Source organism: Myodes glareolus, chromosome 20 (genome assembly GCF_982192425.1).
Source record: "Myodes glareolus chromosome 20, mMyoGla1.1, whole genome shotgun sequence".
Taxonomy (NCBI): domain Eukaryota; kingdom Metazoa; phylum Chordata; class Mammalia; order Rodentia; family Cricetidae; genus Myodes; species Myodes glareolus.
Window position 1 is genome coordinate 54,134,438 of NC_142045.1, and position 13,712 is coordinate 54,148,149.

The following is a 13,712-nucleotide window of genomic DNA, read 5'->3' on the forward strand; positions in this document are numbered from 1 at the left end:
CTCCAGGTTCCGACCCCTGTTTGAGTTCCTGTTCTGATTTCCTTTGATGGTGAACTGTGATGGAAGTGTAAGCCAAAATAACCCTTTCCTCCCAAGGTGCTTTGGGCATGGTCTTTCCTCACAGCAACAATAACCCTGACTGATCCAGCAAACATGAGACATTATTTATGATCAGTATGCTTCTTTTTCCAGTCAAGAACAGAACTATCTGTTACATGCTTCACGGATCTGTGAAGTAAAATGATGTATGTGTATGGATGTCTACAAAATCCACTCAGCAGATTAAGACTACTTCGGATACACGTATTTAATATTTTACAGTTGTAGGCAATTTTTGGCTTTTTTTTTTTGAGACAAGGTCTCCGGTTTCATATAGCCCAGACTAGCTTTTCTATATAGCCTAGGATGTCTTTGAATTTTTATAATTTCTCTTGCTTACACTTTCCACGGGTCCCACCCCACCTGGTTTATGCAGTGCTGGGGATTGAAACCAGGACTTCCTGCAAGTACTCGACCAACTTCTGTATTTCCTGTGCTTAGCAGAACTTTTTCTATTTTAGTCGCAGACCCTGGCCTCAGGCAAAGATTCTGACTAGAACTAGCGGGTGGCTGAGAAGCACAGCTAAAGATCGGCCACTTCGCAGAGAGCTGAGGTGGGAGGGAGACGGCGACTCTCGGCCTCACGTGACCTTAGGGGCCCCCCTGGGCAGCTCGGATCCCGCCCCTCGGCTCGGGCGAAGGGAAGGGGAGGCGCATGCGCACCCCGTGTTAGTGATGGAGGAGAGAAGATGGCGGAAGCGGAGTGAGTGACTTGCTGGTGACTGATGTCGTAACCGGGGGGCGAGTGAGGGCAGCGACACGTCCCCCCGAGGGAGCTCTCAGGGCCCCGAGGCTGACAGTGCAGGGTTGAGGAGAGGCGAGAGTCCCGGCGTGGTGGGGGAGCCGGGGCGGGGGAGGAGGAGGAGGGTGGCAGGTCCGGTCAGCCTCCCCTCGGGAGTGCGTACGGCGCGGTCCGGCCCCGCCGCCGCGCGGCCCTACCCGTACGGCCACCCCGGGAACCCGGGCCTCCGGGGTCTCCCCGGACGCGAGCCCTGGAGCGCTCTTCCCGGGCTGTCACCCTGGCCGCGGGCCCCTCCGAGGTGTGTCGGGCTGGGCGGCCGCCGCCAGGCCTCCGCGCTGGTTCCTGCGGCCGAAAGCCGTCTGTCCGTCCGTGCGGCGGGACCGCGGAGCCGGGGACGGCCGGGGACCGCGGGGAGGCGTCCGAGCGGCCGAGGCACCGGGCCTTTCCTGGTGGTCCCCCTCCGGGTTCGGGCTGCAGCGGCGTGCGTCCTTCCCGGAGGGCCGCATTCTTGGGTGGCGCTGTGATGGTATGCTAGGTTAGCGACTCGAAACTTCAGCGGTTCCCGGGTAGGCCTCTGGTGGGGCAGAGCCGAACGGTGCAGGTATTTCCACGCCAAGCCCATGCACTTACCGAAAGTGTTCTTTTGTACCAGGCCTCGAAACGTAATGCGATGATTTTTGGTCAGTTGCACCCACCAATGTTTAGAATTAATGTCTAGATTCTCTGTGACCATTTTTGGTTAGTCAGAACTACTTGCCATCGCCTTTGGACTTGAGAACACAGCTGAGCAGAATAAGACTTTGAAAGACCAGGGTTTGGACTGGGTTTTTGGATTGGTACATGGTGCAGAAGTGTCATGACAGAGGGTAGTTTGAGTAAGATTTTACCTTACTGCTGATTGCGCGTCATATTAAACAGGTGCCGGATGATACTATGGTTTGCTGATTAGAAGGCAATTAAAAAAATAGCAGCGAAGTATAAAAGTGTGTGATTAAATTTACAATAAAAAAGTAGTGAGAAATCCCTCCTCTCCATTTTCCCCTCACTTCTGTGAAGTGAATGTTAATTCAGGGGTGGTGGGCTGGAGAATGTGAGTCTCACCATGATCCCCTACTTTGTTTTAGAAAGACAAGCAATGCCCTTGTTTCATTCTTGTCAACGATGGGAATGTCACTTGGGTTAAATTTTATTTCTCAGGAGAAAAAGACACATAAGGAAAGAGGAAACTAGTAAAGCCTCCCCGTGTGTCTCCCCAACCCTGGAGTGACAGCTAGTGTGGTTTCAGTTTGCAACAACATGGAAGCCTTTGCAATTGACCTCAGAGCTTTGAGTTTATTAAAACATTTATTTCGGTGAAACTTTGCACCACAGCGTAAATGACATAAGATTGTAATACTGGAGGAAAAAGATTATAAAGTTTGCTACAAAAATATATTTTACTAGCTGTATATAGGAAAGTGAGTCAATTATATTCTACCACCGCCCCAAATTTTAGAGCAATTCTCCATGAAAAAAGATTTTTGTAAGGATGTAAGAAGTTGCCGTGGGTGGTGGTAGCGCACACCTTTAATCCCAGCACTCGGGAGGCAGAGGCAGGTGGATCTCTGAGTTCGAGGCCAGTCTGGTCTACAAGAGCTAGTTCCAGGACAGGCTCCAAAGCTACACTGAAAAACCCTGTCTCGAAAAACAAAAACAAACAAACAAACAAAAGAAGTTGCTTTTATTGACTACTTCATTTCCTTCAGTGGACTCATCTGTTAGTAAGCTAAACTCTGTACTAGAATTACTAAGGACAATGTTGTAGACTAATAAAAAAAGCTACTGAGAGCTGTAAAAAAAATAACTTAAAATGTTTATATGTATGGGTATTTTGCCTGCATATATGTCTCAGCATTACTCCATGGTTTGTGCCTGGCTCCTCAGAGGACAGCAGAAGGCATCTGATCCAGGGACTCAGTTTTGGAGGGTTATGAGTCTCTGTGTGGGTGCTGAGCATCAGCCCAGGCTCTTTGCAAGAATAACTAGTGGTCTAACTATTGAACCATCTCTTCAACCCCACTAACTTTTTAATTTTTATTCCTTAATTAATTACTTTTCTTTTTAAGAGGCAGGATCTTGTGTAGCCCAGGTTGGCCATATTTAGCTAAGGACGACCTTCCCTAAATGCTGGAATTACATATGTGTGTGCCACCATACCAGGTTTCCTGAGACTTTTTAAATAACTGTATGGCACCTACAGTTAAACTAGTGATTTTAAGTCCTTAGGAATCTTCTCTAAAGTATAGCTAAGAATGACTTGGAGGGATGGAGAGATGGCCAGCAGTTAGCAAAGGACCTGAGTTCAATTCTTGCACCCACATTGTGGCTTTAGAACTGTTCATAACTCCCCATATGCATGTACAGGTGCACACAGACACATATGAACTCTTCCCTGCAGACACCTAAGAAGGCATAAATAAGCAAGAAACTCTGATATTGGTTTCAAATCTACTTTTTTTTTTTTTTTGAGGCAGGGTCTCTCTGTGTTCTGTGTAGCCCTGGCTGTCCTGAAACTCTGAAGATCAGGATATCCTCGAACTCACAGAGATCTGCCTGCCTCTGTGCCTCCTGAGAGCTGGGATTGAAGGCCTGCAACACCACCTCTGGGCTTCAAATCTATCCTTTTGATTGAAAAATGTTTTCATACAATATATTTTGATTATGTTTTTTCCCTCTCCAATTCCTCCCAGATTCTCCCTATCTCCCTACCTATTCAGCTCTGTTCTTTTCCTCTCAGTCTTTTTTAAGCAAACATAAAAACAAAAACAAAACCCCAGAAACAGCTGGGTGGTAGTGGCGCGTGCCTGATCCCAGCACTTGGGAGGCAGAGGCAGGTAGATCTCTGAATTTGAGGACAGCCAGGACTACTCAGAGAAACCTTGTCTTGGGGAATGGGAAGAAAAAAGAAACCCAGAAATGTATACCCCCCTAACGGCCCACAAAAGCGAAAATCAAAATAAATAACCAAAAGATCAATTCTAGACAAAAATTGCCAAAATGAAGCAAAAGGTCCTTGAAAGTTCACTTTGCATTGACTAACTTCTGGGCATGGGACCTGCCCTGAAGTGTCATTGATAGATATATCCAGTGAGACTTCTTTGGAGAAAATTTATTTTCCAGTTGCCAATGGGTGTCAATTGCAGATAGTTCTTGATTAGGACTGGGACCCTGTATCTACTCGCCTGTCTCTCAAATCTGTCCTTTTTCAATAATACAAACATGAACTTCAATCTAGCCTTGGTCTCAGTTACTGTTCTGAGTCATTTGAATTCCGTTTAGCAGATATTACTATCAACTATTCTGTGTTTGGGGGAAGTATGTTTCCCTTCTATTTGGTGATTGTGTGCTAGCTTTATTGTATTAAGGCCTTCCTAGACATTTAGACTCTTAACTAATTGTGTTTGTAGTGAGTATTCATTAAAGCTCATAAAATAGTGCTTTTTACCAGTACTGATCCTTTGTGTTGTCTGCAGATTTAAGGATCACAGTGCAGCTATGGATAGCGAACCAAACTCTGGAACATCGTCAGTGTCAACAACAGCCAATAGCACTACCACCACCACTATCACCACTTCCTCCTCTCGAATGCAGCAACCGCAGATCTCTGTCTACAGTGGTTCAGACCGACATGCTGTTCAGGTATTTCAGCTATATGCATGGGGAGGTTAAGACTGAAGGTGGCGTACTGTTTTGTTCCTAAGTCAGTTGTACGTGTTGATTCATATCCTAAGATAGAATTGGAATGGTTCAGTCTGTGAATGCAGCTCAGTGGTTGAGTGCTTGCTAGTCTGTGTTTGTTTTCTAGCATTGTCAAAAATCAAGTAAAAGAAAAGAAATAATATTAAGTTTTTAAAAACCAATAAAGGTATTTAATAATTGTACTATTGAGAGGCCTTACATTTATTCGTATGAATCTTATAAGATTATGTGTTAGGCAGTGAGGGAACCAGTACAGGACCAAACTAGACCCTCTGAGTGTTGGTGACAGTTGTATGACTAGGGCAGACTGTGGGACCACTGGCAGTGGCACCAGGATTTATTCCTACTGCGTGTACTAGCTTTTTGGAAACCCATTCTCTTTGGATGGATACTTTGTACAGCCTAGATGTGGTGGCAAGGGCCTTGTCCTGCCTCAAAGCAATGTGCTAGACTTTGTTGACTCCCTGTGGGAAGCCTTGCCCTCTCTGAGGAGTGGGATGGAGGGTGGGAGGGGGGGAGGGAAGGTGGAGGGAGCAAGATGAGGGGAAGGAGTACAAAAAGGATTTGGCAGATAAAATCAGAAAAGGTAGTTTTTAAAAAAAATTAAAAAAAGATTATGTGTCAGGAAAATTATAATTGAACGTCTCTATGTACCACTGTGAGAGTGAAAATATTATGTGTAAGATGTTTAGGATAGTTGTTTCAATAGGGTTTCATATTTGAGCCCACCAGTGATTTAGAGAGAATGTCTCACCTCCAGGCGATGTAAGAACTCTAAGCAGGACAGCTCTACAGCCTCTTGGGTAGAGAGGGAAGAGAATATTTTGAAAAATCTTTATGCAGTCACTTAATTGAGAAAGTAAAATTGACTTAGTTTAACTTTATTCCAATAGAGACAATAAAGTATTGTTTTAAAAAAGACATGAGGTTGCAGTCTGATGGGTTCTTTGTTTGAACTCTTTTTTCATTATTCTTAATATCTGTGTGTCCTTGGGCAAAAGACATGATTGTCTCCTTGAGCCCCAGGAAGCAGTAAGATGAGGATAACACTGTACTTTTATCAGTTACTGTGAGAATTAAGTGAAGCATCGAGAATTGTATGGGGGACATACGCGTTTCTAATAAATGACAGTAGTGTCTGTCTGTTGAACAACTTTTTGTGCCAAGCATTTGATGAATGCTTTCCTTATGTGGATTATTTTGTTTAATCCTCAACAGACCTCTGTACAGTGGGCATTTTACAAGTGGGAAAATCAGTGTTTCAAATAGGCTAAATAATTCCAAATTCACATTGCTGGTAGGTTTTCTGACTTCAGCTTCTGCCATTAGCTACTCTGCATTCTTGCTGCTTCCATGTTACTTGTCTTCATTTTATAGGATCCTCAGTTGCATTCTTTAAAGTTGTGAAGTTGTGGTTTTTTTTTTTAATGCTGAGAATCAAAATGTTCTTTAATAGTTGTTTTCTTCACTGTTTATGCTACACTCCTCCCTGTGCTCTGTTCTTCCATGGTAGATAGAAGACAGTTTTAGACCTAGTCAGCAAAGCAGAAATTCAAACTCAAATGCACAGTATGCTTCTAATGCCTTATGTTTTCTCTGTGTGAATTATATGTGGAAGAATATTATATGGAAGAACATACAGATGGTATGATATTTGACTATGCTGTTTTTTCATTTTTCTTTTTTTCTTTTTTTTTTTTTGGTTTTTTGAGACAAGGTTTCTCTGTAGCTTTGGTGCCTGTCCTGGAACTAGCTCTTGTAGACCAGGCTGGCCTCAAACTCACAGAGATCCGCCTGCCTCTCAAGTGCTGGGATTAAAGGCGTGCGCCACCACCGCCCGGCCTTGTTTTTTCATTTTTCACTTAAACTGGATAAATTCATAAATGAAATGTTACTGAGCAGGCGCTGCTAGGTCTGTCAGGAAGCTCAGACTCTAGTTATTACAGATTACTGAATTACCTCATCTAAGATGTCTTCAAAGCCATGTTCATTTACCCAATTAAGTATCTTCTGTTTTAGTCATGTGGATTTTCTTCACCCTGGTTTCCGTAGAGAAGCAGTAAGAATGGTGTGCTGTGCTATAACGTGCAGTTTCAGTGCTGGGTGTCTGTGGTGGGCGGACTGCTGACACTGGCTGTACTGAGAGAACTGGTCATCAGACTGCCTGTTCACTTGTTACTCAGTGTGAGTTTGTAGAAATTTGTTATGGAATTAGAAGATCATATGTGGATTTATCTGACCAAAGAGAAATATTGTAGGTCTGGATCATTTAGTGTTTTGTCCATAGTCTTTGGCTATGAGTACTCAGCTAGGAATCTGAGAAGACTCCGTAACAGGAACAGTGTGTAGTTTGAGAGATAGGAATACAAATAAATGGTAACTCATGAAAATCTGAGTTAAGGACTTCATGACTTTATGTCAGCTCTCCTGACTTCCTGTGGGTTATAGTACTTTTGCTCCATGGGTACTGTGAAACCCTGCTGTAGTGCTGAGATTGGAGCTCTGCTGATCCAGAGTCACAGTGCGTGTGATGAGGCAGTCTGACTTATCTTTTGAACAGATGGAAGGAGGCTTTTTCTATTGTCTTTTTAGAATGATTGACCTCTGTGGGGGCTCAGATTTTGTATCTATTAATAATTACTATAATTAATGATTTTTATGAGTTTATTTTAAACAAAATCACTCAATTTTATTCAAAAGATTGGATTTATTTATGTAAGTGTTTTGACTGCATGTGTGTATGTCCACCAAGTGCATGAAGTGCCCATGAAGGCCAGAAGAGGGTGTCCCATTCTCTAGAACTGGAGCTGTGGATGGTTGAGAGCCACACTGCTGCTGGGAACTAAGTCTGGGTCCTTTGGAAGAGCAAGTGTTCTTGACAGTTGAGCCATCACTCCAGCCCTATATATGTGTTTTTAATGTGTGTTTTTGCCTGCGTGTATATATGTGTACCACATGTGTGCTACTTCTCCACCCAAAGATGGTGTCAGGTGCTCTGGAACTGCAGTTATAGGCAGTTGTAAACTGCCACATGGTGTTGGGGGCCATACTTAGGCCCTTCACTGAGCCAGTTCCCCAGCTCTAGTAGTTGTTAAAATATTCTTCCTCCAGAGTTCTGGGAGCTGGTGAGATGGCTCAGCAGATAAAGGCATTTGTATTTGAGCCCAACAGCCTGAGTTTGATTCCTAGAGTTCACATGGTGGAAGGAGAGAACCAGGTTCTGCAAGTTTCCTCTGACCCCACGCACACATGCCTTGGTACATCAGTACACAAATAAAGAAATACAGTTTTAAAACAAAGATTAAGACTAGTCCTATGTGGAAACAAAAAAAAATCCGGTATTTTTTAAAAATTTAAAAATTATTGAGTCATTTTCAAAGAGAAAAACTTGTTTAATTTTATACAGTGTTTAATATAATTGAAGGACTTTCAGACATGTGTAGAAAAGTTCAAACCAGACACTAAGTTCATCATACTTACCTTGTTATTTACTTGAGTATTTTAAGACCAAATACTATCCTACTCAGTGATTTTCTTTACCTTGAAATATATTAGTACTTTGTATCATATAGCTCTGTATCTGCACTGTAAAATACAGAAGTCACTAGGCATACCTGTAGCAATTTATTAAAACTAAAATTCAAGTTCAGTTGAAAGTTAAACCCACTTCTTTGTTCCAGCCATTTTTATGAACTTGCTGGACGTGTAGCTGGCGGTCATTGCGTTTGTTTGTATTGCTGTTGGTAATGACTGCATGGTGAAAGTACTCTTTTTACATATGCGCTGAAACCTACCAAGCTGTATTCAGAAAGTCTATAAAACTTAAATTCTTACTACTAGTGTAGGAAGGGTTATTTTTAGAGTCAGTAGTAGTATTCTTTTGGATCTTTGTCCATCCTAAAGGTGTAACTTACTATATCCCTTCACTTAGTAATTTTTTTTGACTACTAATGAGATTTTAAGATTTCATGTATATTTGCCATTCTACTTTAAGTGTATGATCTGGGTAATTAACCTAGTGATATGTAACAATAGGTAAATGTCTCAATAAGGTTAATGACATTGAGTATTAAAATAGTAAAAACTTAAACTGAACTTTTTATACTGAAGTTTGTGGTTAAAGCTGATGGTTGATCTGAAGTTTCAATGGTGGAGCCTAAGCTCAGCATGCATAAAACCTCGAAACCAGAGGGGAAAAGGCAGAGGTTGAGATGCTGGTTTGACATAGGGTCCCTTACCTTATCACAGGTAATTCAACAGGCATTGCATCGCCCCCCCAGCTCGGCTGCTCAGTACCTCCAGCAGATGTACGCGGCTCAGCAACAGCACTTGATGCTGCACACGGCTGCTCTTCAGCAGCAGCATCTCAGCAGCTCCCAGCTCCAGAGCCTCGCTGCTGTCCAGGTGAGAACATAGCGGACAGTGTGTCAGATAGTCACAGCTGGAAATAAATAGGCAGGTGTCCTGTCAGCGTTCTTAACGTCCGTGCTTGTTTCCACTAGAGGAGATAGGTACAAGTTCACTGGGAGGAGAATGGATAGGTTTGTATGTTGTCTTGTTGCTCTTTATCTAAGGTAGATAAATGTTCTATATATGGTGTACTTTTGTCTCCGAAATTTTAGGGACAACACTGAATACTTAAGGTTACATGAATTACATTTTTTTAAATCCAAAAGTAAGCTAGTTTTTTTCTTTTTATGTCTGTAGTTTATATTCATTAAAGAATATCAAGTGGAATAAAAGTATAAGAGGAAAATGAAATCAGTCCTATCAGTAACTTAAATTTTATCATTAGTTTGTGTCTTAAAAACATTTTCGTTAATATTGTACAATTTAAACTTTTTGTGAGATTTAGTTGTTAATCTTAAATCTCAACAAAAAATAATCTTAATTCTCAGAACCTGAAAAATGATGTTTTTCTGATATCTGTAGGTATTTTGCTTCTTTTCAATAGTGTACTTTTGATTTTTGTTTTCTTTTTTCAAAGGCAGTGTCTGCTTACTTATGCAGCCCAGGCTTGCCTCATTCTCATGGAAATCCACTTGCTTCTGCCTCCCAAATGCTAATATTAGAGATGTGTACCACTATGCTAGGCTTCAACAGTAGAATTTTTTTTTTGTTATTGTTTTGTTTTGTCTTTTTGAGACATGGTTTCTCTGTGTATCCCTGGCTGACCTGGAACTCACTCTGTAGACCAGTCTGGCCTCAAACTCACAGAGATTCATTCGCCTGCCTCTGCCTCCTGAGTGCTGGGATTAAAGGCGTGCGCCACCATCAACCGGCTTCAATAGTAGAATTTAGAATAATATTTTAAATAACACATATGTATATGAGTTAAGAAAATTGAAACCCATTGACTTGCTATAGCTTGAGTTTCCTTTCCTTTTCTTTTCTTTTCTTTTCTTTTTTCTTTTCTTGTGTAGCCCTAGCTGCCCTGGAACTCGCTCTGTAGACCAGGCTGGCCTGGAACTAGGGGATCTGCCTGCTTCTTCCTCAGTGCTGGGATTAAAAGCATGCATCACAACTACCAATTTTCATTTCCTTTTTAAATAAAATTATTAGTGGTTTTGGTTTGTTATGTGAGATTCCCTATGAGTGTGTGATTGTATGTATCTAAATGTGTAATGATTATACCCATGTGTGCATATGTGGAAGCCAGAGTAGGATGCCAGGCATCTTTAGTTTTCTCTCTCTATAGCTCTCCTATCTGTTTGCCTTGAAACAGGGTCTCTCAGGAACCAGAAGCTCACTGTTACAGCTAGGCTACAGCATGTAGGATCTCCCTGCCTTTGTCCTTCAATACTGGGTTTAAAGGAGTGTAAAGCCATGTCTGGCTTTTTATGTGAATGCTAGGGATTTAAACTCAGTGTCCTTGGGCTTACAGAGCAAGTGTTCTTACCACAGAGCCATCTCTGCAACGCTTAGTTTCCTTTTCATGTTGGAGTACGAACTCAACTTCTTTTTTTTAAAAGTTTTTTTAAAAATTTATTTAACATTATTTTATGTGCATTGGTACAAAGGTGTCTGACCCCTTGGAACTGGAGTTACAAACAGTTGTGAGCTGCCATGTGGGTGCTGGGCATTGAACCTGGGTCCTCTGGAAGAGCGGCCAGAGCTCTTAACCCCTAAGCTGTCTCTAGCCCCGAAATTCAACTTTTAAAGATAACGTAGAATGAAATTGATGATGAGTGTTCTTACAGTCTGGAGAATGATCTACCATAGTCATATTTTTTGTTTTGTTTTGTTTTTTGAGACAGGGTTTCTCTGTGTAGCATTGGCTGTCCTGGTGAATTTACTCTGTAGACCAGGCTGGCGTCAAACTCAGAGCTTCACCTGCCTCTGCCTCCTGACTGCTGGGATTAAAGGTGTGCCCCACCACCACCTGGCTTATTTTATGTTTTGAATGAATGAGTTTGTTAAGTAGATAGTAAGAGAAAGTAATGTATTAGATAAATAGGTAGAAATAAAAACATCAAATTAGGTGGTCAAAATAGGGGCAAGCCCCACTGAGGTCGTCAGTTGGAGTTCGTAATGGAATGCCCTGGGTTAAGAAGAGTGTCCCATCAGGTAAGACTCCCAAGTACCAGCACAAATAACACCAGAAAAGTAATATCAGATCAGGGATTTGCAAGACCAGCAAAACCCCCCATCCAACTAGCTAAAGTTCCCAGTGTACATGGCCAGTTGGAGCAGAGTATCCTGTTGGATGAGGCTTCCAAGTAAAAGAATGCATACCAATGTATAAAGATAACATCACCAAATTGGTACACAGACTCCAACAAAAACAACTGAAAAGAGAGTCATCTAGAGTTTTCTCCTTGTGGTTGAGCTCCACCCCCACCCCTTCCCCTATAGCCAAACTTCCAGTTTTTCTTTCCCTTTTATTTTATTATTTACGTATTTAAGTATTTTATTATTCATTTATGTATGTGTGTGTGTGTGTGTGTGTGTGTGTGTGTGTGCTCACCTGTATGTTAGAGCCTGTGGAGGCCAGAAGGGGGCATTGGATCCCCTGGAGCTGCAGTGACAGGCAGTTGTGAGCCACTTTCCATGAATGCTAGGAATCCAACCCTGCTCCATCTGCAAGAGTAGCTCTCTTAACTATTGAGCCATCTTTCTAGCCCTGGTTTGAACACTTTTACTTCATGGAATAGACAATAATAATATCGGATGGGAGTGGTTTATGTTTTCTTGTCTTGGGCTATTTTGTTCTTTCTTCCCTTCTGTTACAGAGTTTGTGAGGTCCAAGTCATTCCCAGGCAAGGAGTCTCAGTAGACACTTGACATAATGAAACATGGTTGGGGCTGACGTTTGTTGAGGGCAACCCTACTTCTAGTCCTAGCTGCTCAGTGAACTCAGACAACATAGCATACATTATGAGAGTGCAGCTGCTAAAGCAAGATTAGGGTCTTTGAGATGGCGTAGAGGGGAAAGGCACCTGCTGCTATGCTTGGCAACAGATTTGTTGAGCTGAGTTTGATTTCTTGGACCCACATGGTAGAAGTTGTGTTCTGTGAAACACATGTGTACAGTAACACAAAACCAATCAATACAGAAATGTAGAAGTAAGACTAGTCAGTGGGGCCTTTGTTTTCACCTTTGTTTTTTCTTTAAAAAAAAAATGGCCAGGGTAAAGTCATGTTGAATATAAAATGATTTGTTTCATAGATAGACTTGAGAATTTTTATTGTAGTTTTATATTATTGTAACTCAAGGAAGAGTTTGTTCCCTCCTCCCCCAGGAAGTTTTTAGACATATTACAATAGTTTTCTTATTCTAGGCAAGCTTGTCCAGTGGAAGGCCATCTACATCCCCGACAGGAAGTGTCACACAGCAGTCAAGTATGTCCCAGACATCTGTAAGTATCCTAAAATTTCTCCTAGACTTAAAGTTTTTAATTATTGTTTTGCAAAAGTAAACTTATTATTCATGAGACTGTTGTTTAATTAACGAGTGCCTGAAAATGGGAGTAATAGGTTGGAGATAACTTTTGAAAATGTGAGGATTTTTCCAGGCACTTGTGCCGTATACCTGTGAGCCCAAAGCTCTGGAGGCAGAGGCAGGTGGGTCTATGTGACCTACAGAGTGAGTTCAGGACAGCCAGGGCTACACAGAGAAACCCTGTCTCAAAAAACAACAAGCATTTTGTCTATGACTTTATGTGTGAGGTACTTACAGAAACTGTGATTCCAAGTGAATACATTTTCTTTTGTTTTTTGTTTTTTTGTTTTTTGTTTTTTGAGGCAGGGTTCCCCTGTGTAACAGTCCTAGCTGTCCTGGAACTAGCTCTTGTAGATCAGGCTGGCCTCGAACTCACAGAGATCACCTGCCTCTGCCTCCTGAGTGCTAGGATTAAAGACATGCACCACTGCCACCTGGCCATGAATATACTTTTTTTTTTAATGCTTAACTTTTTTTATGTTTTCTTTTTTTATTGATATTTATTGAGCTCTATATTTTTCTCTGCTCCCTTCCTTGCCTCTCCCCTCCCCCCCCTTAAATCTTCCCCCAAAGTCCCCATGCTCTCAATTTACTTAGGAGGCTTGTCTTTTTCTACTTTTTTTTTTTAAGATTTTATTCATTTATTAAGTATACAGTGTTCCTCCTGCATTTATGCCTTCATACCTGAAGAGGGCACCAGATCCCATTATAGATGATTGTGAACCACCATGTGGTTGCTGGAAATTGAACTCAGGACCTCTGGAAGAGCAGCCAGTGCTCTTAACCTTTGAACCATCTCTTCAGCTCCCTTTTTCTACTTTCTACTTCCCATGCAGATTATATCTATGCAAGTCTCTCTTAGTGTCCTCATTGTTGTCTAAATTCTCTGGGATTATGGTTTGTAGGCTGGCTTTCTTTGCTTTATGTTTAAAAACCACCTATGAGTGAGTACATGTGATAATTGTCTTTCTGTGTCTGGGTTACCTCACTCAAAATAATGTTTTCTAGCTCCATCCATTTGACTGCAGAATTCAAGATGTCATTTCTTTCTGCTGTGTAGTACTCCATTGTATAAATGTACCACATTTTCCTTATCCATTCTTCGGTTGAGGGGCATTTAGGTTGTTTCCAGGTTCTGGCTATGACAAACAAAGCTGCTATGAACATAGCTGAGCACATATCCTTGTGACA

At 41.9% G+C, this 13,712-nt stretch overlaps 1 protein-coding gene across 7 annotated transcripts in view; it reads left to right on the forward strand.

The window, feature by feature from the left end:
- The first annotated feature begins 649 nt into the window (after nt 1-649).
- Nucleotides 650-13,712, forward strand: part of Phc3 (polyhomeotic homolog 3) — a 70,322-nt gene continuing 57,259 nt past the window's right edge. For 5 of the 7 annotated variants that reach the window (XM_085682373.2, XM_085682377.2, XM_085682378.2 and 2 more), the window contains exons 1-4: nt 650-802; nt 4,354-4,519; nt 8,828-8,983; nt 12,361-12,438. In XM_085682373.2, the coding sequence (XP_085538499.1) occupies nt 789-802; nt 4,354-4,519; nt 8,828-8,983; nt 12,361-12,438 (414 nt within the window). In that variant the 5' untranslated portion in view covers nt 650-788. The remainder of the gene's footprint in view (nt 803-4,353; nt 4,520-8,827; nt 8,984-12,360; nt 12,439-13,712) is intronic. The other 2 variants (XM_085682374.2, XM_085682380.2) reach the window with 2 other exon arrangements.